The sequence below is a fragment of the Pyxicephalus adspersus genome, chromosome 8 (genome assembly GCF_032062135.1).
Source record: "Pyxicephalus adspersus chromosome 8, UCB_Pads_2.0, whole genome shotgun sequence".
Classification (NCBI taxonomy): Eukaryota; Metazoa; Chordata; class Amphibia; order Anura; family Pyxicephalidae; genus Pyxicephalus; species Pyxicephalus adspersus.
This window is the reverse complement of record NC_092865.1, coordinates 48,662,870-48,690,405: the sequence shown is the minus strand read 5'-3', so window position 1 is coordinate 48,690,405 and position 27,536 is coordinate 48,662,870. Positions and strand designations below refer to the sequence as shown.

At 40.3% G+C, this 27,536-nt stretch overlaps 1 protein-coding gene across 1 annotated transcript in view; it reads left to right on the top strand.

The window, feature by feature from the left end:
• Nucleotides 1–27,536, top strand: part of FGD5 (FYVE, RhoGEF and PH domain containing 5) — a gene marked incomplete in the record, with an annotated part of 91,149 nt that overhangs the window by 56,048 nt on the left and 7,565 nt on the right. The window contains 8 exon segments of the mRNA XM_072420509.1: nucleotides 5,593–5,664; nucleotides 7,479–7,547; nucleotides 12,232–12,315; nucleotides 14,844–14,923; nucleotides 17,635–17,731; nucleotides 23,883–24,020; nucleotides 25,149–25,251; nucleotides 26,256–26,389. Coding sequence (XP_072276610.1) covers nucleotides 5,593–5,664; nucleotides 7,479–7,547; nucleotides 12,232–12,315; nucleotides 14,844–14,923; nucleotides 17,635–17,731; nucleotides 23,883–24,020; nucleotides 25,149–25,251; nucleotides 26,256–26,389 — 777 coding nt within the window.

Genomic DNA, 27,536 nt, shown 5'->3' with positions numbered 1-27,536 from the left:
ATTGAATAAAATGTAATCTAGCAATGTAAAAATGTAAATATACAGTAAGTACACTCCATGGAAATTGATGACTTTGTCAATACATTTGAAAAGGCTAAAGATAGCGCTCCATTCAAACAGTGCCTACAGATAAAGGTGATATATTTAAATAAATGAGACATATAATTGACAATGTGTCTTCATTATCCTCATTGAATTTAACAAAATGCAGAATTGTAACATCACATGCATAAATTTCACACTCCTGGAATCTGTGAAATTAGAATCCGGTGTCAATGATTAGAAAATCCCTAGAGTGTATGCAGGTGGAGTTTATATAAAGCTCAGATATTGAGATGTCTGGTGTTCTTTTTTCTATTGATGTGTGGTGTCTGGATTATTAGAAGTATTAGAGAGCTCTTTAAGACCTTCATCAAGAAGAGAATCAAAGGATCACCAAATTTTTTAAATTAACATTTTTAATTATTTAAATTAAATGTAATTCTTTGTAACTTATCCAACACTTTTCGGGGTGATTCCACTACCCTGCCTCGAGGCTACACTTTGAAATCATTCGACCGAGCATGATTGGATGCATTCTGGGGATCTTGTGTTGGTTGGAGCTCTGGCTTTATAACTAGGTTGTGTTTCCAAATGCAACCTAGACTACTGACTATTTACAAACCAAACACCAGCTACAGCTGCCCCCCATTTATCTAAAACTAAATGTTTCTCTGATGTTGGGCTTTTTTCTGCCCAATTTGTATAGTTACACATTTTATTTGTTGTTTGAGGTGCATTATTTGCTCAGAGGGTATTTATAAAATCTATCAATAAATTGACTCATTTCGTCATGAAAATGATCACTGATTGGTTACCTTGGGGAAAGAGACCCTTTGCCCAGCCAGAAATGATAACAATGATTTATTTCTTATATTACAGCTGCCTTGCTCATTGTCTCAGAAGTCGCTGACCGAGCTAACGAGAGTATGCGTCATGGGGTGAGTTCCTGCTGTCATCGTTTCTTGTCCCTTTGAAAAATAGTTTATTGATGGAGTTGCATGGTTCAAGTGTACCACTAACCTACATAGCACGTGAGCCGTTGTCTAGCAGGCTTTCATTATTATAAATGACAGGTCTTTATGTCTTACTGCTGTTGTGTTTTTTGGCATTGTTCTTGGGGATTAGGAAATCGAAAGAAAGGTAAATTAAATTTACTTAAAGCACATGAATTTAAACAGGCTATCATAAGTGAATAAATACAAAGTTAGAAAGTTTTTTGGCCAACTTAGCACTATACAGATCTCATTCCTGTATCATTTAGAAAATTAAAGCTTATTTGATGTATTAAAGGAGTATCCAGAGTATGATTACAGACGTTTTAGTAATTCCAGACACGTTTGGCCTAAACAGGCTTACTGGGGGGTAGTAACAATATGCGATGGAGGAATAATGAGTAATAATGAAATAATAAATACAATTATGAGATCACTCAAGGGTTGCAGGAGTCCCAACTTGTAGAAATAGGTTTAGAATGAAGCTAACTTAGGTCAGGTCCATCAAAAGATGTTGATAGCTGAAATTGAATAATCCCAGCATCTTCAAATCAGATGATATGCTGCTTTCATTTGTTCTTGGGGAAAATACTTTTTCATATACTCATATCAAATAGAACCTGAAAAAAAAAAATTTCTCCCCAGCAAACATTCAGCTTCTCCAATGTCCATGTTTGGTGTTCAGCAACCCAGATTTTCCTAATTCACTGAATCAGTTTTCCTAGCACCCACTTTGTGTTTCAGGAATGCCTGCATATGCTGCATGGTGATTGAAGCCTGCAATTAAGCTTCATTCTTTAATACATTTTAAAATATTACAGTTGTTGCACTGTACAGTATACATTTGTATGTTGTATGTATGTATGTTGTATGTTCCCAAATTGAAGGAAATCTTCATAGTTACAACCATTAAAAGTCCTTATTGAAAGATTCCCTCTACTTAGGTTGCAGTGAAAATGTATTCCCGAGATTCACACCTGGTTGTTGCTGTGCATTGTCAATGTGTGAATCAACACACTCAGCACTCAATATGTGTGTTAGCATGTTGCAGTGCCAATGATTTTAAAACCCAACACACTCTTATTGTTGCACATGTGTTCCATGTTTATGCAAGAAAAACATGCATTAATGCTCATGTGTTAATGAAATGCATTCCAGTTGGTATAGTGGGAACACAGAGTTATTGTCAGATTTTATATTCAATAGGACAGAAAGGGTGAATCACCCCAATGAGAACAAAAGCAAGGGCTTTAATACTCACTAAAGCTCAGACTTCCAAACGGGGACACATTTTAGTACAAAGTACACAGACATGGCAATGGTACGCTGCCTGCAATGTACAATGCACCATAAATGATTGTTCATATCCATAATTTTTTTTTCACTACTTTTTACTGGCTTTTAAAATAAGAAATCCAATCATTTATATAGATGTGGCTTTAGAAAAGAGACATCCCTATCACGTGAGGGAAAGATCACAAGCTGATTACAGATAAGTAATGTCTAAAACACCAAAAAGACTGAATTTCCTTTAAGGTGCCCTGTTGATTGTGAGTTGTTTGTATTTAGTTGATGCTTCCTGTCTCTTGTAATCCCGGCACAATCACATCATCACCAGAACAGGAAGTGGCCAACATGGAGCCATTTTGCAAGCAGGATAACAAAATGAGGCAGGAAAAGGCAGCTTTGTGATGTTGCAAGCAGATTGTTTTTTAGGTCGATTAAAGGTTAATTAGTTAAATAACAACTCCAATCAGTGATAACATTAAAATTCCACTCCTCCTCCCTAGCTGATTAAGAATTCATTGAAAAGCAATAAATACATATATATAGTATATGTGTGAATATGTTGTATGGGCTTTATATTGTTTTTTACTCAAATTTGTAAACCTTCTTTATTTTTAGTTTATATTACATTTGTACCTTATTTTTTAAATGGTTTCAACACACAGAAGTCAAGGCGTCATGTTGGCTCAATGGCTAGCACCCTCACCTTGTAGTAGTAGGAGTTCAACTTCCAACCAGTATGTTTTCTCCATGTTTGTGTGGTTTTCTCCAATGTCCCAAAAACAAATTGGCAGGTTAATTGGTTTGCTCCAAATTTGGTCTTAGACTATGACTATGGCAGGGTCATTAGATTGTAAAATCCTATTTTGATATGACTAGGGATTCTGTAAATTGCTGTGTATTTTGTTGGCTCTATATAAATATATGAGAAGATTAATTGTGGTTTATTTATTGGATGATCTAACTCGTTTTATACTTAGCTTAGCTATGGTTTTGCATGTAGGTACTCCTGCATTATTTAAATAAGGATCAATGGTAAAGTCATCAGGATGGACTCTGCTTTTCCAAAAAGTTAAATGGCAAGACCTGGAAGGTCTATTTTAGTGTAGGCTGTAGGCAGGAGTTGGCTGTAGGGGGAAGCTCAACTGAACCATAATCTGGGTGCATTAGGGTTGAATAGAAAAACAACCAATATGTTTTTTTTATCAGATTTGGGGATCAGTTATAAGTTCAGCTTCAAAGAAAATGAATTGCATTTAAAGAAACTACTATACAATATCTTTGTATTCCTTTCATATTGGTTTATTGACACCTATTTGTGAACCTTCGTCATTCATCACTTTTCAGTTCCTATTACATTTGTACTTTATTTTTAAATAGTCTCCTGACTCTGAGAAATTCTATAAATCTGATTGTCTCCAGAGGGTTCCTGTCAGCTATGAGAAATTTCCAGAGTCCTAACATGTAACCCTTCCACCCTCCCGGGAGAGAAGGAACTGATATTTCTACTGTAGCTTGGATATTTTCTCCCATGCTGATCAATATCTGCCCAGATCAATACCGGCATCAGATGAAGGCTGGCCTGTCCTTACACTGGAAAAACACAATAAACAGCTGCTTACTTCTCAATTTCACCTTTTCTTGATTTGTATGACAGCGACATATACTGGGAATTTTTATTTGATCAAAAATATTGAGTGGTTAAACCCAAAATTGATGATTTAGCTATGTGTAGAGCCTTTTTGGCTAATTCAGAGCCTAGATGCTGTCCCGGATGCTCCAACTTTGAAATCTGCCATAAATCTACATAGAATAATTCCTTGCCACCTGGGATTTTTGGGTGTTCTCATTCTCAATATAATTTCCAGCAAGGATAGCGAGAGTCGCTTATAATGGGCACAGCAGGGGGCAGACCTGGGAACTCAGCACAGGGATGGTGAACCCTCAAAATGGGCACAGCAGGGGTAAGGTCCTAGGAACATGACACAGGGATGGTTGGAACCCCTCATCATGGGAACAGCAGGTGTACAGACCTGGGAACAAAGTACAAGGATAGTGAGGAACCCTCAAAATGGGCACAGCAGATGTGCAGAGAACTTGCAGATCAACCCCTGCTACCTCCTGTCTGCAGCAGTCTGATAATATCATCTCTGCCTGGGGCAAAATCACTGTCTAAAGCTGAAGTTTGTTCAGTTAGGGCCCTTTCAGACCCGGAAAGTAAAGTTGCATTTGGCAGCTTCTGGGCACACAGTATACTGCTGCAGTGCAGCTGAGAGAGGCAAACCACACCATGGGTGACTAGATTTGCACACGTCTGTGGCTACGGTGAAAATCTTCAAAGAACAACTGTACACCCAAAAGCATGTTCATTTAGAACTGCGTAATATGTTGCCACTAGTATTATTATTAATATTATACAGTATTTATTTAGCGCCATCATATTACGCAGCGCTGTACAAAGTCCATAGTCGTGTCACTAACTGTCCCTCAAAGGAGCTCACAATCTAATGTGCCTACTATAGTCATATGTCCTTAATGTAGGCTAAGGTCAATTTAGGGGGAAGCCAATTAACTGCGTTTTTTGGAATGTGGGAGGAAACCGGAGTACCCGGAGGAAACCCACGCAGACACGGGGAGAACCTGCAAACTCCACGCAGATAGTGTCCTGTCTGGGATTATATATGAATACAAGTTAGTAATAATAATATCTGCTCTTAGAACTTTTCTGTAGATGATCTCAGAATGTCAGAAATGTAATACCACAGACTTATAAAGTTCACTTTAAAATGCAAACTCAATAAAACAATTTTCCCAAATGTGATCAGAATTCTACTTTTATATAAGCCTGCAGCGATGTGTGAAGGAAGGTGGCATTCATATTGGATGCTCAGTAAACAAAACATTTTCGAAGCTAATTAAACATAATTTGTTTTCTTGTCGACAACAGCCGGTGGTTATTTTGTGAGCCCAATGTGAGTGCTAGAAATAGCGCTTAGCCTTTAGCGGCGAGTTTCCCACCGCCCTTTTTTTGTCACCCCGCCAGCTGAACCGCCCCCATTGTGTAAATGTTGTAATGAATCCTACAAAGCAAAAAAATAAAAAGACTTTTTTTGCCGACCGCCTCTGTATCTGAACCTTGCCGATATGAAGCAAAGTGATTTATTTTGTCATTCTGGAGTGCCAAGCAATTTAAATATCATTTGCAGGTGTTATTTTCAGTCTCATTGTGAAGCTTGTTCATTAATTGTCACTTCTGTTGTGTGTGTTGAAGGAAAATCTACAGAAGTTGGTTCAGATCGAGTACAGCGTCAGGGGACAGGGCAGCCTGCTACAGCCGGGAAGAGTAAGTGCAATATTTCTGACGAGTGGATCAATAACGAATTCATCATTCAGGAAAAACTCAGATGCCAGATGCTTTTCTAGCAAAGGAGAAATACAAACACTGCTTGTGCCATATTTAGGGCTGTTTGAGGTCTGTCGCATGTAAATGTACGGTATTTTGTGCATTAATATGTGTTAAAGTGTATGCAATCAGCTTCTATTGTTTGCTCCTGATATTCACTAAAATATTCCCTAGTGTAGAAACAATCACTGTCTTTGAAACGAAATTGACATGTAAGACTCTCCACCAAGGAGTGTTTCAGTGAATGTCAGATTCACTGATGTTTAAAGAGACCCTAAAAGTGTTTTTTTTATATGTGGTATAAGTGCAAATTGTATCTGTTGATCTTGTAATAAATTTGGAGCTACTTTTTTGGCTTCAAAGGGACTATTTTCCCCCTCTCCCGGTCTCATTGCTTATCCTGACCTACAAATCAGATCCTATGTGGTTAATAGATGAACGTTGGAGTGGTCAAGTTGTTCTGCAAATGGGTGGGGTGACACACAGTCAACAAAATTGCATAGTGTTGTCAGCCCACAATTTGTAATTAGGAGCTGAGTGCATTTCTGGCAAATGTGCATGTAGTGCTGTATATGTGTTATTATAGAATAGGGTGCCAAAGTACAGCAATAAAAGAAAAGCCAGAGCTGCACATATTATTTAATGTAGTGCGCCACAACACACACAGCATGTGCAGGGTGCACTTCAGCATGGTGCACTGATACCTATTAAACTTGGCCTGCCTTAGGTTTCACAGCACCTAATACAAAATTAGACTTTGTTGGCTCCTGGTCTAGATTCATACCTCTGTTCTATGCACTAATGCTGCCCCGTTTCACCAATGATATGCTCATGTCAACTCTCTGTGGAGATTTTCACCACTAATAGTGTGCCTGTGCCAATCTGCCTACTACCTGTCCATGCCTGCCCACCTCACCCTGGAGATTTTCACCACTAATAGTGTGCCAATCTGCCTACCAACTGTCCATGCCTACCCACCTCACCATGGAGATTTTCACCATTTATGGTACACGATTTTACCAACTACCTGCTCATGCCCACTCACCTCATCCTGGAGATTTTCAGAGCTCATGATGTACCATCACACCAACTACTTGCTTATGTCAGCCCTCCTATCCCTGCGCATTTCCACTCACTAATAGTGTGCCACTCTATGATCCACTGCCTGCTCCTACCCACCCAAATTTACCACCTCTCCCTAGTGGTTTGCACCATTATTGGTGTGCTGCTCAACCAACTTCCCAACAATACCACCCGCCTCTCTATTAATTTTTTAATACAAATGGTGCACTGTTCACCCCCTACCAGTGCATGCCTCCCTTACGTTTGGTACTTTTGCTGATGCCCACATTCCAAGAATACCTTGGCAATGAAGGCACCATTTTCTGGTGCCCTTTGTTAGCTGATTTCATTGGCACCCTGTGCATAGGTCATCCAGTTTAAAGGCTGTCCCGGTGTGTCGGAGTGCCATTCTATAAGAAATTCCTCTTCAGCAACTATTAAACGCTAATTTGCCAGTTCTGGGTTCATCGACCCTCACTGACGTCTAACCGCCATTGTGAACTATCTAGTTTTCATACCACAATTTGCACATAAACCCCGCTCATACTTAGTCCTGCAGGAGGCTGAGCAATCCTATTTATGGTGTTAATTAGGATTTTGGAGTGACAAGCAGGAAGCCAGAAGGTCAGCAATGTGATGATGGTTTCATCTTCCGCTTGTTAAGTTTTTCACACCGATTTCTGTTGTCACAGGCATTTGTAAAGGAAGGCACGCTGATGAAGGTGTCCGGGAAAGCACGCCATCCTCGCCACTTGTTCCTGGTAAGATTTATGTACAATGTACCAGGCTATATTTGGTTAATCTAATTAAAGTTGATGCAACCCTCATAGGAGGGTGACACTGGAGTGCATTAGGTAAGGTAGTGTCCATTCAATAGGTGATAACTAATATAGCTAATGCTGAGTCATTCATAAACCAACCTTATGCAGGAGCCCAGGGCCCAGTGTGCGTCCAGGGGCCCCAGGTACAAGCTACCACCTTCTGCATCAAACCAGGGAAATATTGTGATTGGAGAGCTGTGCACCTGCCTGTCCCTTTTGGTTTGCATTCGGTTTGGTGTTTGATGTGGAGAATGTTATTGGGGGAGGCTTACTCTGTGCCTACTGCAATACCCATCCAAATCACTTGAGGGGATCAGGGAGAGAGGGGCAATGGTTCCACCTTGCCTATGGCCCCATTCTGCCTTAATCCATCTCTATTAGTGAGACTTCATAGCATATAGTGGGAGTAGATAGCACACCTCGCTGCAAGAGTATAAGAAACCTTTGAGTGACAAAGCCTGTTGTAAGTATTAGCAAGGCAAGTAAAGCAAAGTGGGCAACTGGGTCATTGCCAAGGCCCCAACTGACAGAATAGAAAGGGTTTACCTTGTATGCTGTGCACTATATTTGCCCTATTTTATCCAAAACAAACCCTGCTGAGTGACTTGGCCTGCCCTGGACAGAAAGTGTCCAAGCTTGTAAATTTCTTGCTGCCAGCCCACTGTCACCCTTTACCCACCTAGGACCTTACCCTGACCCCTGCCAGGCAGACAACAGCCCCTTTCCCTATCTTAGCCTTTCCAGAATGACTTTGCAAGTGAGACTCGGCCCCTGGGACTTCATGGGCCCTTCACAGATGCCCTATCAGCTTCACAAGATAAACCGCTTGTTCTTCTAAAGTTCAGCTGAGATTTTTTCATAGATGAAAATGTAATTATAATGAGGATCAGACAATAAGCAATTCCATATAGGAGAGTGCAAGGACTGCAGGATGGGGTTGGCCAGTTAAATGAAAATGGTCGTTTATTTCAGATTTACATGTGGATTTGGTCAGAATACTGGAAACCTTCTAATCATTGGGTGTTTTAGCTTAAAGCTTGTGATTAGTTTGGGATGGAGCTGGGATAAAGGGATGGTCCCTGTTTGGGATTTGCTAAATATACAGACATAGGACAGAGACAGCCCTCAGACACCCTGGAACAGGCATATTCTCAGAGTCAGGGAAAATCCAAAGGTCAAGATAGGCAACAAGTTGACATTGTCAGGAACAGGCAGGAGTTGGTGACCCAAGAAACAGCAGGAAGGTATGTGGTTACACGAGGGGGCAAATTGAAAACACTCAAGGTAACAGATGTCACAGGAGGCACTTGGGGTAACAGTAGAGACTTGGGATCATGGACATCATAGAAGAGTTCATAGTCACAGGAGACACTCTGGGTCACAATAAATATGGTAGGTACTTGGGGTCACAGAAGACCCTCATGAGACATGAAGGTCACTGAAGGTACTTGGGGGTCACAGAAGACCTGCAGGAGGCTTAAAGATCACTAAAGGTAGTTGGGGTCACAGGAGACCCTCAAGAGGAATGAAGATCACTGAAAGTACTTGGGGTCACATGAAACACTCAGGAGGCATGGACATCATTTAAGGTACCTGGAGTTACAGGAGACGCCCAGGAGGCATGAAGATCACTGAAGGTACTTGTGGTCACAGGAGACTCTCAAGAGGCATGAAAATCACTGAAGGTGCTTGGGGTCACAGGACATACCCAGGAGGCACGGAGATCACTGAAGGCACTTGGGGTCAAATGAGACACTCAGGAGGCATGGAGATCATTTAAAGTACTTGGAGTCACAGAAGACCCTAAGGAGGCATGGAGATTACTGAAGGTACTTGTGGTCACAGGAAACACCCAGGAGGCATGAAAATCACTGAAGGGGCCAAAGTGCTTTAGATCAACCTATAAGGTGTGGGTGGCTGCACACTTAGAAAGGAGACTCTAGGTGCTGGATCGTGGAGTGATGAGTGAGTGTGACCATCAAATTCACTATGCCTTTCCGGTCATCCTGTAACCCCGATGAAGAGGATTCTGCAAACCCTGAAATGCATTGGTTTACCTTTTATGAGATGAAAACAATTTTGGATGCTCAGTAGAGATCAAGTTGAAAGATGCCTTTCCCCTGCAGTACTTTTCCTTGCCATTAGATGTCCTTGGTGTGATGACCAGCATCATTCAAGCCACTTTCTGTGAGCCCAGATTGTCCTGAACCACCCCCAGTCTATTACTGGAAAGTGAAAAAAAGCAGCACTTTGGTTAGCTCTTTTAAGCTACACTAATTGGCTTCTTGTGTGGATTCTTTTTCTCACTCTACAGCTCTGCTGTACAAGGACTGCCAAAAGCTAACAACAGGTAAAATCCAACTGAGGTCCTTTCGGTTTATCCTGAGACCTTTTTCAAAACTGAGAATTTTTCAGCTCACAATTGAACAGCAATAATCTTTTCCAATGTATAATGAAATCGTCAGAGTCCTAATCACCATTGCCATGTCAACGGTGTGCTTGCCATGGCATCTCTTCCAGGCACTTCCCAGAGCAGGGGAACAAACAATGCCTTGGCACTGGCTCAAAAATCCATTTTATTAGCTTGTTTCTGACTCCATCTGATTACCGCTTTTCCTTTCAATTTCAGCAATTCACTCCATGAAATACAGAGCGGGAGGGGGGGGGGGGGGCATTGTGGTTACGTCTTTATTAATTAAGCCCAAAGCTGTTCTGTCGCCACTTGTTAAAAAAAAAGAAAGAAGCTTTTTTTATCAATAATTAAAAATTTACCCACAAACATACACGTTTTTCACATTAATAGAACAATAGAAACCTTTTGAACTGTGGATGAGATCGATTTACATTCTTTAATCTGTCAATCAATCAATCAATGTGTAAAATAGAAATTTTGGATAGAAGCTGGGTGATTCTTGGGTAAAACATTTACTAACAAACCCTCTAATCCCCTAAGTGATTCAAAATATCAAACTGATAGCAGGACTTCACAGCAGACAAATTTCCATGGATCTGTAGATTCCTTCAAGAGTAAACCTCAAAAAAGATATATGTGTTCCTTCTTTTTTTTTTACAGCTTCACCAACAAGCAGTGTGAGAGGGAGGTTGCACATCATACAATCATGGAACAAGAAACCCCATAGGAAACCTGTTCGCAATTTTTCTGACTTGTAGTAGAGCTCCAGATGTTAACAACATCTCACTGATTGATATAATTTGCTGTTCATGGCTCAGGGATTATCAGAATCCCCCGCCCCCCAGCTACGCTTAACAATTCAGATTTATTTAACAATGATCTTAAATCAAACGATTACCATTATTTACGTGTGTGTTCACCCAGCGCAAACAGCTCAAGAAAAAAAACTGCCGGATTTATGTAGCTGAAAAATCATTACTTGTCCATAAATTGATGTATGTCTATCTGGTTCCGCACCCCCAGGCCAGAATGGTAATGTGATCAGCCGGTGGTGTTGTCACCCAGCAGATCAGATTAATGCGAGCCGGGAAGACAATTTATGAAGGAATAAGTAAAGTGAATAAAACACGGCTGACGATTCATCTGTCACCAGTGTGCCAAATCCCTACCACCAACCTAGGAGAGGGCACTGGGGCATGGAATGATTGACGGGGGCGCTGATCCTGCATCGGTATCCTCTTATTAGATACTTTTTCAGGAATATACATTATTTATGTTGGGAATGACGGAAAGAAGCACGAGCTGCGTCCAAGGTCATCAGAGCATATGGGGCGGATTCACAGGCATGCCGGCTTTTTCCTGACTCTTATAATAGCAGGAATTAGCATAAGGCAATCCATCATAGCAGCACCGGGAACAGTTCTGGGATTTCAGAAGGTTTTTTTTTCGTATGACATATCGTATCGGAGACGCCACTCTGGTGGGAATAATGTAGTGAAAGGGGACAGATGTGGGAGATAGTGAGCGCAGAGTTATGATGTTTATTAGTGCCAGGTCTGCTTAGAATCAGAGAGGATCCATAGAACTACAGAATCTGATTTCTTCCCAGCTGTTCCATTTCTTTCATCTGCATATAATAGGGAAAGCAGCTCTCTATTCACTAAGATATCAGGAACTGTCTTTATTTTTAATGCGGGTTTCTAAATGTGATAGTTGCATCTCTTCTGCACAGTGGGGATCCAACTGGGAAAGTGAGCTGTGCTGCAATGCTCAAGTGCTAACAAGAGACATGCTACAAAGAGGAGAGAGAAGAATGACAGAATGATGAGCTTATCAGTTTCTCCAGTTTCCCCTTTTGTCCAATCATAGCCTGGGGGAGGCACAAGACCTGTAAGTGTTCCAATCACAAGCTGGGAGATGGACAGGACCTGGAAGTGTTCCTGAACCACCTGAGATAGTTCAGGTCATCCCCTCCCAGACACAGCTGTGCAGCTTTCAGGAATTGATAGACAGATACACATTTTGAGGACAGTAATACAGACTTGTAGTCTCCAATATAAACTTAAAGTGACAACACAAAAGCACAATACAAAACATAGTCATGAACTGCTTTACCAAGGGCTTTATGGCAGGATCATTGGGTATATTTTCTACGAAAGCTGCAAGTTTTCTATACTGATTGTTCATTTTTCGTTTTCTTACATTTGTCAGATGAACGATGTACTTCTTTATACTTATCCTCAAAAGGATGGAAAGTACCGATTGAAGAATACGCTCTCCATCCCTGGAATGAGGGTAAGCATTGCTGCAAATACATATACATGTATATGACATTTTATGCATATCTGACCATTAGTAATGGATTCATTTACCTGGGTTTAGTTTGGTGTGGATTTACTACATACAGATGTAGTGAATAATACAGATGACCGGTGCCTCTATGTACAAACTGGGAGTCGTGTAGCTATTGTGAATAGCAGGCAGCATTTCCATTAGCTGGTGATTTGTTGGGGGGGGGTACTGCTGCTTACCACCACCAAGAAATTGGAATGTTGCTCCCTACTGACAATATTCCTGGACATTTCCTATTTATGGTCTGCAGGGTTCCCATTGACTGGTGATTTTCAGGGGGCCAAATCATGGACATTCTGCCTGCCGTCCACATTAGAAATGGGCTCCTGGAAGTATTCCCAACATACGTCAATACAAGGACTTACACACGTGTTTGTTGATTGGATGAATCAGGAACATATAATGTTAGCTGCAAACCCAACCAAACATCATCTCTACTGAACATTACACTTTTTCCAAAACTAAGGCCACCAATATGGTTTGGCATCCTCTACTATGCTTCTACTATATATTGGAGGATATCTATGGGAATTTGCCCCCATTTTTGAAGTCAGGTGCTAATGTTGGATGAGAAGACCTGGTTAACCATTCCAATTCACCCCCAAGAAGTTCAGTAAGGTTGAGATGCAGGACACTTGGGTTCCTCCATACCAATTGGTCCACCATGACTATATACAATATATAAAGATGGCTTTGCACACCATACTGGCCATGAAGGTTGCTCAGGTGTCTATAATATCGACCAGGTATTTTTTTCCCCTGCAGAATATAGATTACTTCATTAGTTACATAACTCAATATACTTTTGCAGGAAGTATCAATATCAATCTCTTATAATGAGGTTGTGTGATATATATTTAGAAATAATATATCTAATTATAAATGTTTTCAGCAGAGAAAAGGTAAATCCAGGCTTTGCACATCTAATATCCTCATCTTATGGTAGCAGAGGTCTAGTAACGTTACAATAAAAGGCTGCCCCTGGAAAACCGAGGTGTAGTAAAAATGTAACGGCTCATATGCTTGCTTGTAAAATTGCGGAGAAAATAAAACACAACATTAATATTAACATTTTGCTCCCTATGGACAGCCAGCCACAGAGAACACCTAGCAGGAGAATCAGCACTTTGGTTTCTATAACAGATGGTCCGTAAACAAAGGAATTAACAAATGGAGAATTAAAGCTGAACTCCTGGCGCAACAAATAATGGCTAAATACGGGAGCCATGTGTATTTCTAATTGAATCTTGGTGTGCTTTGTTAGGGTTGGTTTTAGGAAGGGAAAGCTGGGAATTTACCCAGAGCCCCCACTTTCTTCATATTGACAGAATGACAAGGATGCAGGGAGATGGAATGATGTTCATTTGGGGCCCATTTTGTAAATTTGCCCAGGGACCCATTATATCTAAAGCCATTCTTGTGCTTTATGTATTTCTAGAACTGTGCAGTCAGTAATCCAATATGAAACAACTCTGGCACTTTGTCGCAGTGCAGCAATTTCCTGTAAGACTGGGTACTGCTGTTCTATAGATAATCTGTAGAGTGAGTAGATATTTGGTGCACACAAAGCGCTCTATTTATAAATGATTCCCTTTTAAATTCGCTCATAAAATTCCTTTCTTTCCTATTTATTTTCTTTCGTGACAGCTGTGCATTTATGATGATTGGCCACTAGGTGGCAGAATGAGTCATTGTTTTAATAGGAGACCTGTAGAAGAAATACCACCATTGAATTTCAGAGGAATTGACTGGGGGAATCATTTATAAAACAGTATATGGCTATTTCTGGATATATTTAACTGAAAGTTTTGGTTAAAATAGTAATATAGTGTATATAGCTAGCCGAACATCACTTACATAGTATAATCATATTGTCCTAATTAATTGGTTTGGGTGCCAAAGCCTTTTTATGTCCAGAAATTGGACTATCATTAGAAGAAGAAAGAGAAAAGATAGGCTTTTCTGAATGGCACCATAGACTATAGGTAGATGTAAATAAAAACAGTATAATTTTATTATTATTAAGGTACAAAAAACTTTAAAACAATGATAGAATGGTGTTACAGATTGGTATGATAAGGAACTCTGTCCACACTATATTAATTGATAAGTAAGTTTACAGGCTTGCATATAGATCGGGAGACAAAGAGCAGGGTCTCTTTCCGACGCGCTTCACCCAGACGGGCTTCCTCAGGGGATATAGAGACCCTAGGACTACAATGATATTTAGTTAGAATCATAATTTGTGTATGTATATATATTTACTGTAATTTATATGTATAAATGTTTATCACAAATCATGATTCTAACTTAATATCAATGTAGTCCTAGGGTCTCTATATGCCCTTTTTTTCACTTTTTCTCCACAGCTATAAAGTGTTTCAATTATCCTGCAACTCAGGAGCTTCTCATGTCAGATGTTGAACAATTAATAGACAGGTCCTTGTCTCACTGCTACAATTGTTTTCTAGGTGAGCCGGCCAATTGTGGAAAATGCTCAGAACGTCTTGAAAATTGAATGTATGGAGTGCTGCCTGACGTTGTCTGCCAGGTAAGATGATACTCTGGGTCTCCTATGACTCCCATGGAGAGAGTCTTCTTCAGTATGGCTGTTGTGGGTTTACATTTTATTCCTGCTGTAGGGGCAGCGTAGAATTTGAGATTTACCTCATTTTTAGTCCTGGGAACAATGGCTGTCAAAACCAAAAGAGATGGTTTATTTTCCCAGGGAGGACACAGAAAACCTGACAAAAGTTAAAGATTTTTCCTGAAGAAGTGGTTGTATTGGGTTCGAAACGCGTTGTATATTGTTGAAGTTCTTTGTAAATTGCTGTCGTATCTTGAAGCATCATTCTACTTTTTTGTGGGAACATACACGCACTGGGAAACTCTTCTATAGCCCTTAATATTATTGATATAGCTGCCATTGTTTTCCAAGAATGACAGCCATTCACAATTGAATCTACGTCTTCTGTACAATCAAATATTGATCTCTGCATGGTCATTGTGTAAACATTTCACATTTCATTGTTGGATACACACATCATACCATCCTATTATTTCTGCCTCTTGCTTACAGATCTCTCTGCCATAATGAGAATTGTAATTTACCCACCGGGTCATTACTCAGTCACTGCTCATTAAGCGGCCAACCTGAGCCCGGCGAGCACGCGCCAGCGTCCTAAAAAGCCATCTCTGACTTAGCGCGGCCTCTTCACATGCGAAAAGGTGGAACCAATTTGCACATAACTCACCTCAGAAGCCCAAAGGATGCGTGTTAGCGACATGCCTTGGCAGCTTGATACCTGTGATTCCTGCCGTCGAGGCCTTAATGATGCACAGAGAATCGTGAACCAAGAGCATGTTTGATATTAAGCATGTGCATAGCATCCCAAACTCGCTGTCCTCGGCTAATGAAATTTATAAAATTGCTCTAAGGGCGGCTGTTAACCAAACCCTATGTTTGTCGCTAAGAAACCCCTGACAGATTCCATTAGTGTTTTCTGCTTTCAAACTCACTTTTTTTTATGGCAGAGATTTTTTTTTCCTCTCTGTAAAATTTAAAACTCATCTAAAAATCTGTCAGCGTGGAAGGTTTCTGAACATTTTAAAACACATTTATCACTGCAAATTAATATTTTCTGATTGAACGATTATAAAACCTGTGCGAGGTGTCAGGTTTTGCTTCTCTTTCCATTACATGTGCTAAGAAAGGACATGCAGATATGGAAAAGAGCAGAATGGACCAGAGATGAACTCATCAGTCTGCTGCTTCTCCTTTATCTGGCCAGTCACAGGCTGAAGGAAATCAAAACCCTAACTGTAGCAGAGAAAAATCAGGTTTCTTGTTCTGCCAGAGAGAGCTGAGATGTTGCTGGACCCAATTCCTATTATTATTATTATTATTATTATTATTAATAATAATAATAATAAACAGGATTTATACAGTGCCAACATATTACCCGGCGCTGTACATTAAATAGGGGTTGTAAATGACAGGCAGATAGACAGTGACACAGAAGGAGGAGAGGACCCTGCTCGAAGAGCTTACAATCTAGGAGGTGGGGGGATGGAAAGATCAAACTTTTGCAGGTAAAACAGCACCCATATATGTATTTCATTGGTGTAATTACCCGTTTGCTTGTTCATTTTTAAATGCAACTGATCAGATCAAGGAGACTTCCCAGTCTGTTTCATATGCTCTCCCTACCACTCAGATCTGTTTTGCATAGTTGTATGTCAGCCTCCAGGCAGCCTGTGCTGTTGCTAAAAAAAAAAAGTAATTCTAGAGAATGATAATGAAAATATATAAAATGATACAATAGACTTAAAGAAGACCCCTGCCGAGGACTGTTTGCATTTAAACTGAAGCACATGAAGAATCTTAGACTCAATCAAGTGTTCACTTTACATTTCCCGATACTCAGTAGGGATACCCATGCACCTTCATTGCTACCATTGCTCTTATTTAGGGATAAATTTAAAATCTCCAGGAAAGAATTTCTATCGCATGAACCTGCTTACAATTTATATTTTGCTCCCATTAAAAATGATTTAGCAGTACACAAAACCTAAAACCACCATAAAGACTGAAACTATTTTATTTTTCACCCAATAAATCTGCCCCATAATGATACTTTTAGGGAAAAGGAACGTGCTCAACCCAATATCAGTCAATCTATGTTGCTTTAATGCTTCGTATCAAATCCATTGATTAATATATTGTTTTCCCCTGTTACGCACAAACCGCCAAATAATTGGCTCCATCTCCGACCATTTTTCTTTCTTCGGCACATTCTGCTGAAGATAATTGTCGCCGCTATTGTCGCTGAAATGCTGTTCCAAATTGCCATTCTGACTGACAGTGACTTTGTCTTCGTTATCTTTAATGCGATTTGTACCCTCACACGACAATGCGATGATCTACAGCCGTCAGGGAGGCTCAAAGCGCGTTGAATATTTAACGCAATTTTGCAGCAGATGCGGTTAGCCAAACTTCTAGCGTAATTTATGTGTTATGGAATTTAGTGTCAATGGTTTGGGATCGAAGAAAGAACTGTTGTGATTGTGGAAAGGGGGGCGGGAAGGAAACATTGTGCCGTCTGCAGTTTTGGTCTGGAAGAATTGTTGTGTAGTGGAGGGAGGAGGAAAATTGCGCCGTCCGCATTTTTAGCTCTAGCTGTGGTATTGTAGGATGTGACGGACTGTATAATGCCCATCTGTCTCCATAGAAAACTTTCATTTCCTCTTTTTATTTTTCAGCTCCTGCTCCGAGAGAGACGACTGGTTTAGCTGTATCAGCAGGACTGTGCAGGAATATTACAAAGCTCCAACTGTGTCTATCTATAACAATGTGGAGGTAAGTGTACACCGGGTTCCCTGAGCCTTGTATGTGCCCATTCAGCTACACTGGGTAGGTTGTGACTTGTTGTGCCCCAAAAGCTGAAATGGCACAGATTGTCTCAGTCAAGAAGGGAAGTATTTGCCCTAATTTGTTCTCACTTTGTGCTTGTGAACAAAGGGTAAATCCTGTCGCTTAGGAGAGTGTCCCTTTGATGTACTTTGCCCCCTTTAAATACTAGATCCTGCCCTGGGCCTTCTACTACGTACTTTGGGTCTCTTTACAGTAAGTGTTCATGTTGTCCAAAATGAGACAGGAGGTATGTTAGGGGTGCTGTATGCAACTTTTTATGAAATTTGCCCACCACAGTTGTACAGGCTGCTCTCTGATTGCCGATTTTACTGAACACTGTGAGCTTCATATAATGTACATCAGAACCTGTAGCAACCTTATTTCCAGGCAGGGGGACATCCAGCATCATCCATCCCTCCCTTCCCACCCTGACTGTTCTCGGCCCACCCTTTCATTTATTAGATTTCAGTTCTTTCAATCATGGACGCTCAGCATTACATGTGAGTGCATGCTTATACAGCCTATCCTCTTTCAGACCATTGTCATTATTATATTTTGATATTTACATATTTGATATTTTGATTCTCTTCTCAAGAACAGGCACACTGCTTATATCAGGGTTAAGGACTCTTAGGCATAATGGGATGGGGTGCCATGATGTTTGGAGGAAGCACCATGTACTGTAGGTAAAGCACCATGCCACCCCTTCCCACCAGCCATTGCATTGAAAAGAGAAGCAGGGAGACCTAGTGATGACATCACGGATTCTGAATGATGAAATCTGAAGATTGTATTTAAAAAAAATCATATTAGCATGTTTATTAGTGTGAAGGCAAAATAAAAGCAGAATAAAGCTGAGTATAATGACTGCTCCTTCACACTAACTAGAGGTCCTCTTTATGGGGTTTTAATATCGCTTTGTCCACATATTGTGTATGATTTATTAAAGCTCTCCATTACTGTAGAAGATAGACTATCATGGGTGAATGTGGCTGATTCAGCAAACCTGGAAAGGATTTCCTAATAACCATTTGTTATTAGTTAGCAATTTTTCAGTCTTGAACCAGATCTATTCCAAGTTTGCTGGATCACCCAGGTTCTCCAATGGTAGTCTACCTTCTCCAGTCTAAGAGAGTTTTAATAATCAAATTTAATCAATCCTCTGAGTAATTGGCTGCTGGAGAGCTCCTATCACCATGTTCCAAGCATGCCATGCTGGGAAAGCATTGTCAGGCCAACCCCCATAAATAGAACAAATATGAATTACACAGTCACTGTGGCGTAGTTAAACACAGGTAATAAGCGGCTCTATTACCACATTTATTCAACCTGTGGAATTTGTGTGTTCAATATCAAAGAGAGGAGGGAGCGACTATTTACAGCAATTCCAAGGTGATGATTTACTAGTGTTCGATTTGAATACATTTGCCTGAATGAGGTGAGGCCACGTTTGCTGCAATCATTCAATCTTCTGCAAAAATTCTGTTTCATTTGCAGAAGGTTTGGTATTCAAGCTGTGTGTAACTGCACTTTATTTATTATGTTAAGCAAACAGACTTTTCTTTCTGTAAATCAGCTCCTAATTGTTGGGCTGGTTCGGGTTGCAACATTTTAGGTTGCTATAATCAATTAAAGTTAACAGCAGATTTTGGGTAAGGAAGTAGTACATGTTTTATTGCATAGTACCACAATGCAGATATGTGGAGCCTACTTATATCTAGGAGGGGGAAGTGTTCCTAGTTCTGAGCTCCCGACACCATAGGCCAGGACCACCATCAGTAATTTCATACTAGGTAAACATCCTGGGCCCCTCTCCCCTCCATGTCTAAAAGTTCCAAAATTGCAAAAGTCAAGCTCTTTAGAGCCCCACTGGTGACAGCCCTGCCATTCAGCATGCCTTATCAACAAAGCAATATCACACCCCTCTATGGTTTTACAACAAAGCCGTGTGATTGCCAGGTCATGGTCACATGACAATACCGCATTTACCTGACCAAGCTAATAATGTTATTCTACTTTCCCCTTTGACTTCACTGCATTTTGCCTTTTGGCCAAATTTCACCAAAATGGTCTTAATTTTGTAGACATTTTAGAAGAGGAACTTTTTTATTGCACCCATCACTAGTGGTAACGGTCAGAAAACATGAATGTTGTTAGCAAGGTGGCAGGGACAGTTGTAGGAATATAAAAATGCACAGTGTTCTAACCCCCTACATCCCTTCTGTTAATTGAGTCTCTGGGCAGTTACTCAGTTTGTCCTATTCTAAACCTGGCCTTACAGATTGGAGCAGGATGTCCAGTTTGCCTTTTCCTAAACCGGGCCCTACAGATTGGAGCAGGATGTCCAGTTTGCCCTATCCCAAACCTGGCCCTTCATGTTTGATGTTGTGGTTCAATATCTGCCTAGTGTATAATGAACAATTAACCTAGGGTTAGCAGTTTGTAGGTACAGTTGGGATCCCCCTTTTATGAACCAGTAGGGTAATATTATTACTGCCACATCTTCTTTACATATAGCAGGCTCTGATTCTTGATTACACAGCCATGTATCTGGTACAACAAATAGGGCTCTGTCATTTACATCTCAGAGTCTCAAAGTCTCAGCCTTTCTTCCAAAACTCAAGTCAACCTTCATTTTTAACAGCAAATAATGACCTAGCCCTCCCCTGCCCCCCAGCCTAAGCCTGACAAGTAAAAATTAAAACCACCTCACAGCTGGCAATAAAACACAATTGTTATCACCACCGCATAGAAAAAAAAAGAAAAAAGATCTTTTTCAGAGTGTGAAACAATTCAACAATTAGGAAATGTAATTTTCGGTCGGGGAGGATTCAGTCTGGCCCTACTGCTGAGATTTATATTTGTGGTAAAAATAATAAAATACTTACAACTCCACTCAACTCCCAGACCTGGAATTAATTCCTGTGATGCAAACTCATTATATTGCTAAGATTAGCAAGCTAGCGCTCTCTGCGGGCAGTTTACCGGCTTCAAGCTGTTCATATATTATTCCGCTCAAAGAGTAGACTAAGCTGGTGGCGCGGCAGCCGGTGGAAAAACAATATACCTGGATAATCACCACTTCTTTCTAGAAATAGTGTAAAATCACAGAACACAATAGATAGCCTCGGGGAAGGAGGTTTTGAGACTATGGGCCTGATTTACTAAAGGGAATTAACAAGGGCGGGCAGAAGGAGCTATGGCACGTGTGCAGCACAAGGCCCACACAAAGAATGCCAATCCTGAACATGGCTGGCAGAATTGTGCACTATGACGTGGGCTTAGTTTGCTGTGTGCATTGACAATTCCAGTATTTTGTGCTTTCCATTCTAGCAATATCAACATTTTATTTAAAGGTTAAAAAATGTGACTGGTTTGATTATATGCAGGGACTGCACTAATTACATGCAGGGGATAAATCCTCATACAAATATCAGATGACCAAATAGTTTTCGCTGTAAATGATCTTTCATGATTGTTTTAAGTGATAAATTAGGCAGGAGTGCTGTACACACTGTCCTGTTCTATTCCTCGGAGAAGGGAAAAGGAAGGATGAATAAGCAGCACCCTGCTGTGCTCTCCTCTATAGGTAGCAAACAGAATTATTCCATAATGAACAGACATCATTCCTGATCAATTCACAATAGCAATGTGATGGACAATGCCAGTACACATCAGATATTTGTCTGAGACAAGCACATCCAATCATCTAGGCCGACAATCACCAAACATGCGTATGTATCATAAAGCAGAGTCTGGCCACATGCAAGGTAGTAAGGTGATAAGAATAGGGAATGGCACCCTATTTGCATTGTGTGTACTGCCCTAATCATAATGGACACCAAATGTCTAAAAGACCATTATAAAATAACAGGCAGGTGCACAACTCAGTCCAATTACACTCCTCCTGATTTACCAAAGGAACCTGAAGGTTGTACTTTGCTCCCATGGACATCAGCCAGGCTCTGGACGGCTGGTTCGATTGTAAATGACTTGTACCAAGCAAAGCTACATATGAAAAGTCTCGCTCTCCTCCCTACTCTCTCTCCTCTCTCTTTCTCTCTCTTTTCTTTCTCCTCTCTCTTTCTCTCTTCTCTTCTGTCTCTCTTTTTTTTCCTTTCTCCTCTCTTCTCTCTCCTCTCCTCTCTCTACTTCTTTCTACTTCTCTCTCTCTCTCTTTTCTTTCTCCTCTCTTCTCTCTCTCCCTGATTTGTAGGAACTGTCTCTTTATTCTCCATTGTCCTTTTTCTGGGTGAATATTTAAACCTCTATAAAACATATATATTTTGTAACTGTTAAAAATTCTCTAAACCAACAAATCATCCAATATTTAAATTGTTTTATTTCCTATTTTGAAAAGCGAACCTGGTTGTGAAAAAAAATACTATAGGTTTACCCAATCATTTTGGTCTGTAAAATTGGGATGGGACATAGAAGGTGTCATTTAGCTACAAATTTTCGACGTGTTCCTCTTCCCAAACGCCAAAAAATTGAGAAGAATGACGAATGAGCGGTAGACATATTCATTATCTTCAGGGAACATTCAACAGTCAGATTTAATTTATTTAGTTGATTTTATTTATTTTTGCTGCTGCTCCTTCCCTTGGCAGTGTCCCCTGGCTGTGTTATAGATTGCCCCAACATCTGTCACTTTTACTAAAAATCTTGTGAATATGTATAAAATATAATTAAAGACGTTTCAAAACATGTGAATACCAGGACTTATACCCATGGCCTATGGTTAACAGAACAAATTTGGGCCATTTCAAAATCATGAATCTTACGTGTCCGTCTTTCTGGTGACTTTGATATCAATAAATCACAAGGGAAGGTTTTTTGTTTGTTTTTTTTCTTTGGGGGAAGGGGGGGTTATCACCCACCTAAAGTTGCAGGTACAGTTTATAGGTGCTGTAGAAATACATTATTCTTTAATACATTGTTCACCACAATTTTTATTATTATTTCCAGAAGATCTATTTGGGTCTGTATGGTCTGAAGGTCTTTGATCATTTAGAGCAAAGCTAATTCAAAACTGCGCATGTAATTTGTCATCCTGTCCCATTTCTACTGCAAGACACCCATGAGTGTGCATGGTAGCCCCAATACCCTAAAATGGTGCCATACCCCCACCTAGTGGCAATGTAAAGATATGCACATTTAGTAAAAGGTCTTTAGCAGTGGTTGGCTGCGGTAACTTTTTTTTTATATATATAAAGGTCCTCAAGTGAGGAATATGGTATGATCAAGGGCTGAAAAAAATATTCAGTGAATTTAATAATAATGATATAGAAAACTGTCATGGACTGTGGCATGTGATAGGTGATTGTCAAAGCCTGCTGGCATGCTACAAGAGATAGTGAACACAGGAGACTGCAAACATACTATAGCAGATGGTTAGACACTACAGACAGACTACTGGAGAAGGTCAGAGACTGCAGACATAGTGCAGGAGATGGTCAGAGACTGCAGACATTGTACAGGAGATGGTCAGAGACTGCAGACATAGTACAGGAGATGGTCAGAGACTGCAGACATTGTACAGGAGATGGTCAGAGACTGCAGACATTGTACAGAAGATGGTCAGAGACTGCAGACATAGTACAGGAGACCGACAGAGACTGCAGACATAGTACATGGGATAGTCAGAGACTGCAGGCGCACTACTGAAGATGGAGGTTGCAGAGATACTACAGAAGATGGTCGGAGACTGCAGGCATCCATAGGTGACCGTGAGATATGCTTTATGAGACAGCCATAGACTGGAGACACATTAGGATTTGTAGAGACCCCTGCTATTACAGGCCTTTTTACAAATGCATGCTTCCATAATTCTGCTCCCTACATCTACCTTAAAAACTATGATGATAACATAATAACAGAAATAATAAATGAATACAAAAAAAACTACTGTCTGTGGGGACTGCAGACTGGACACCAGGGAGTCTATATATTATATTATATATATTAAAACATATATTTACTAATAAATATTGCCTGGCAATACACATTTTGCTGCCATATTGCTCCCAATATTTATGTACAGATGACTTGTGGATTTTCATATATTAAACAATGCTTTGATTTTTGTCTTATTTAGGTGCGGGAAAGACTGGGGATGAGCCTGGGGGAGAGGCCGCCCAGTGTGGTGCACATGTCCCATGTTATGATGTGTATGAACTGCGGAAGTGACTTTACACTGACACTGAGGCGCCATCACTGTCATGCCTGCGGGAAGGTGAGCTTTGGGTTGTCTTCTGCAATGTACAACAAATGAGGCAGCTTTATGCTGCATACTGGAGAGTATTAGCAACTCGCTGAATGATTTCAGTTCTTGCCTGAAAATGCTTCCTAAGATTATGTAATTTGTTGCTGAAATCCATGCATACAGCTATATATATAGATGGAATACATGAATGAGAGTGGTTTTGTAAGGAGACAGTTTTTACACTTGTTTTTGGTGCAGAAAATCCTCTACAATGGTTACCTTGTAACAGGTGATCAGCATTAACAGGCCTGATTTATTGAAGACTGGAGAAGATAGAATATCATAGGTGACTCTGTATGATCCAGCAAACCTGGAACTATTTCTTAAAAATCATTTGCTATTAACTGTCAAATGCTTTAAATCCTGGACCAAATCCATTCCTGGTTTGCTGGACTACCTAGGGTCTCACATGGCAGTCTATTTTATCCAGTCTTGGGGAGCTTTAATAAATTAGGCTCAGTGCGTTAACCGTTTTCTATATGCAGTATGTTTAGATTTGTATAGCCAAACGATAGTATTCTAAAGCCAACCATAGTAACCAATCGGTTTGGCAATTGAATCCAATCAGCCAATGAAACATATTACCTTTTTAGTGTCTATGAGTTACATCCTTCACCAATTTACTCTTATTACAGGAAGGTTTTCATGCCTTTCCATCACACTACTATAGCAATAGCATTGGCATTGTCATTGTTTGAGCAGTACTGTGGCTCAAAGGTTAGCACCTTGGTCTTTGCAGCGCCTGGTCCCAGGTTCAATTCTCAGCCAAGACTGTCTGCAGGTTCTCTCTGTGTTTGTGTGGGTTTCCTCCGGGTACTCTGGATTCCTCCCACATTCCAAAACCATTCAGTGAGTTTTTCAACTTGGCTTCCTCCCTTAGACCTTAGTTGACCTTAGACTATGATAATGGCATATGACTCTGGTAGGGACATTGGATTGTGAGCCCCTTTGAGGGACATGAGTATGAACTTTGTATAGCTTGATGTAATATGTCAGTGCTATATAAATACTGGGTAATAAAGTTTGAGTTTAGGTTTTTGTCAGTCTTTCAAAACATTCCATAAAAACTATTTTGTATTATTTTCCCTTTTTCATCAGATTGTTTGTCGCAGCTGCTCCAGAAACAAATACCCATTAAAGTACCTAAAAGATCGTCCGTCCAAGGTCTGCAATGGCTGCTACGCGGAGCTGCGGAAAAGAGGTAAATGCAGTTCCAGGGTCAATATCTGTTATGAATGCCATGTTTTTAATATATATATAGATGTTTGAGCCATAGTCCCCTATTTCTTTTGCAGTATGGAACCCATAACCTGGTCTATGGACCCATAACATTTATCACTTATAAGCTGCAACATTACATGAAGAGATGCCACATTTAAAGGATTTATATACACGCAATACAAAAGGCTTTTCTACCATGAAGTGACTGTTTGAAGAGACTGCCTTGTTATATAGACTGCTAAGGGACTGTTAAGGGTTGCCTACAAGTTACAAAATAATGCAGAGGCTTAAGCAAAGTATTGGAGGCAGATGTCATGTGATAAGAGAAAAGTGTTCTCCCCAGCCCCTTTTAGCCAGGTGCACCACCCAGCACCACCCGCCTAAAGCTTCTTCCCAACCAGCTTAAAAAATGTCTGGGGTGAACCCTGGGGAGTATTAATAATTGCTTAATACAGAGACTGAGACCAAGTTACAGGAGGCAGCTGTTATGCTATTAAAAATTGCTTATAAGTTGCAGAACAAATGGAGGTCTAGCTAGAAAAGGCAGCTAATATGTTATAAGAGACTAAACGCTGCTATAAGAATTAAATGCTGCTAACATATTCCAGGATAACACAGACAGAGGCCAAGTTACAGGAGATGGTTGTTATGTTACAAGAGACTGTTAAAGACTGCTTACATGTTACGAGATGTTTCGGGTGCATTTGACCTGTTTCAACCTGCTTTTGCATTCCCATAGACTTGTATGGGGACAGACTTATATGATACAAGTAGCCTGTTGACACTGACCCTTATCCATTTCAGAGATTATTTCGCAGTGTATGACTATCATAATGTCATATTCCATTGTTTAATAATACTATTAATAAAGTAATAGTATCTCCATGTTCAGTGCTGTAATTTCCTCTATTGGCAGGACTTGGTTATTACAGCACAAAGAAAGGCAAGTCTTCAGCTAAATTCTTGCTTTGTTTGATTTTTCAGAGTTTGCAACAGCCAGTACAAATTCCTCACCACAAATGCCAAGATCTGCAACCAGCACATTTACATCCATGTTTCAAAGTATTCACCCGTCTGCTTTCAAGAGGCATAAGAAAGTGCCATCGGCTTTGATGGAGGTAAGGCAAGCACAGGTATAATAAAATCAAGAACCAATCATGCATGATTATCCCTGTACAAAAATATGTCAATCTAAAGACCATTGTGTTCAATTGGCATTTATGGAGTATTTGAAAAGTATTAGTTAGCTCTACAGCCCCCTAAGAGTTTTACCTGCTCCCTTGTGGTAGTATTACATGCAGATCCTAATGGGAATGCAGGTGTAGCTTTAAAAAAGCATTTGGAGGGCTGCAGGAGGCCTGATAGGCTATACTGCTGGGAGTGCTACAAATGTATACTAAATGCCAGCTAAAGCTTAAAAATTCCTGCTGAATTGGAAATTGTACAGACTTTTGTTTTAATGCATTGGCAGAGTTAAAGAAAAGAAGACAATGAGACTTCCAGGATCACCAGGCATTTGTTCATATTTACAAAAATAAATTATTATAGCCATCATTGCTGTGCTACCTTTTTGGGGCCAAGAAGACAAAGCTGGTCCGTTGGGAGTATCAGGTGAACCAAAAGTTCCCCTTGGGCAAACACCATCTTGGCTAAAGGAACAAGCTTATAGATGAAGCAGCAATGATAGGGTCATGGGGAGAGCATAATATTTCTTGGCATAGTGGCCCCTATGTCTGCTATTGCAGCTCCTGGCAAGTGAATGTCTCAGCCCCAGATTGCAGCCCAATTGTAGAGAATGTGTTATGTTAAACAGTCCCTAAAACCGATGTATAAATCTTACAGCATTGTAAAATATATACTCCTTTCATATTTCCATTAGAGCTTGTGAGGAATTTTAGCTGTCTTCATATATCTTGATTTTATAATGTCATAAAATGTGTTTTCTTCTAATAATGATTAGGGGTGGGTTTGGTACACAACCAACAACACATTTCATAAAATATACTTATTGATTCTGATTAAGAAGAGTAGAAAAGTGGGCCTGTTCCAGAACATGCAAAGCTAGGGATATTGCAAACAATGTTCAAATAATTTAGCAAGCAGTATGTGCAGGAGAGGAGTAGAGGGGGTAAGGCAGCGGGCAGTATGTACAGAACAGGGATGCAGAGGGTATGACAGCAAGCAGTAAGTACAGGAAAGAAGTACAGAGGGTATCACAGCAAGCAGTAAGTACAGGAAAGAAGTACAGAGGGTATCACAGCAAGC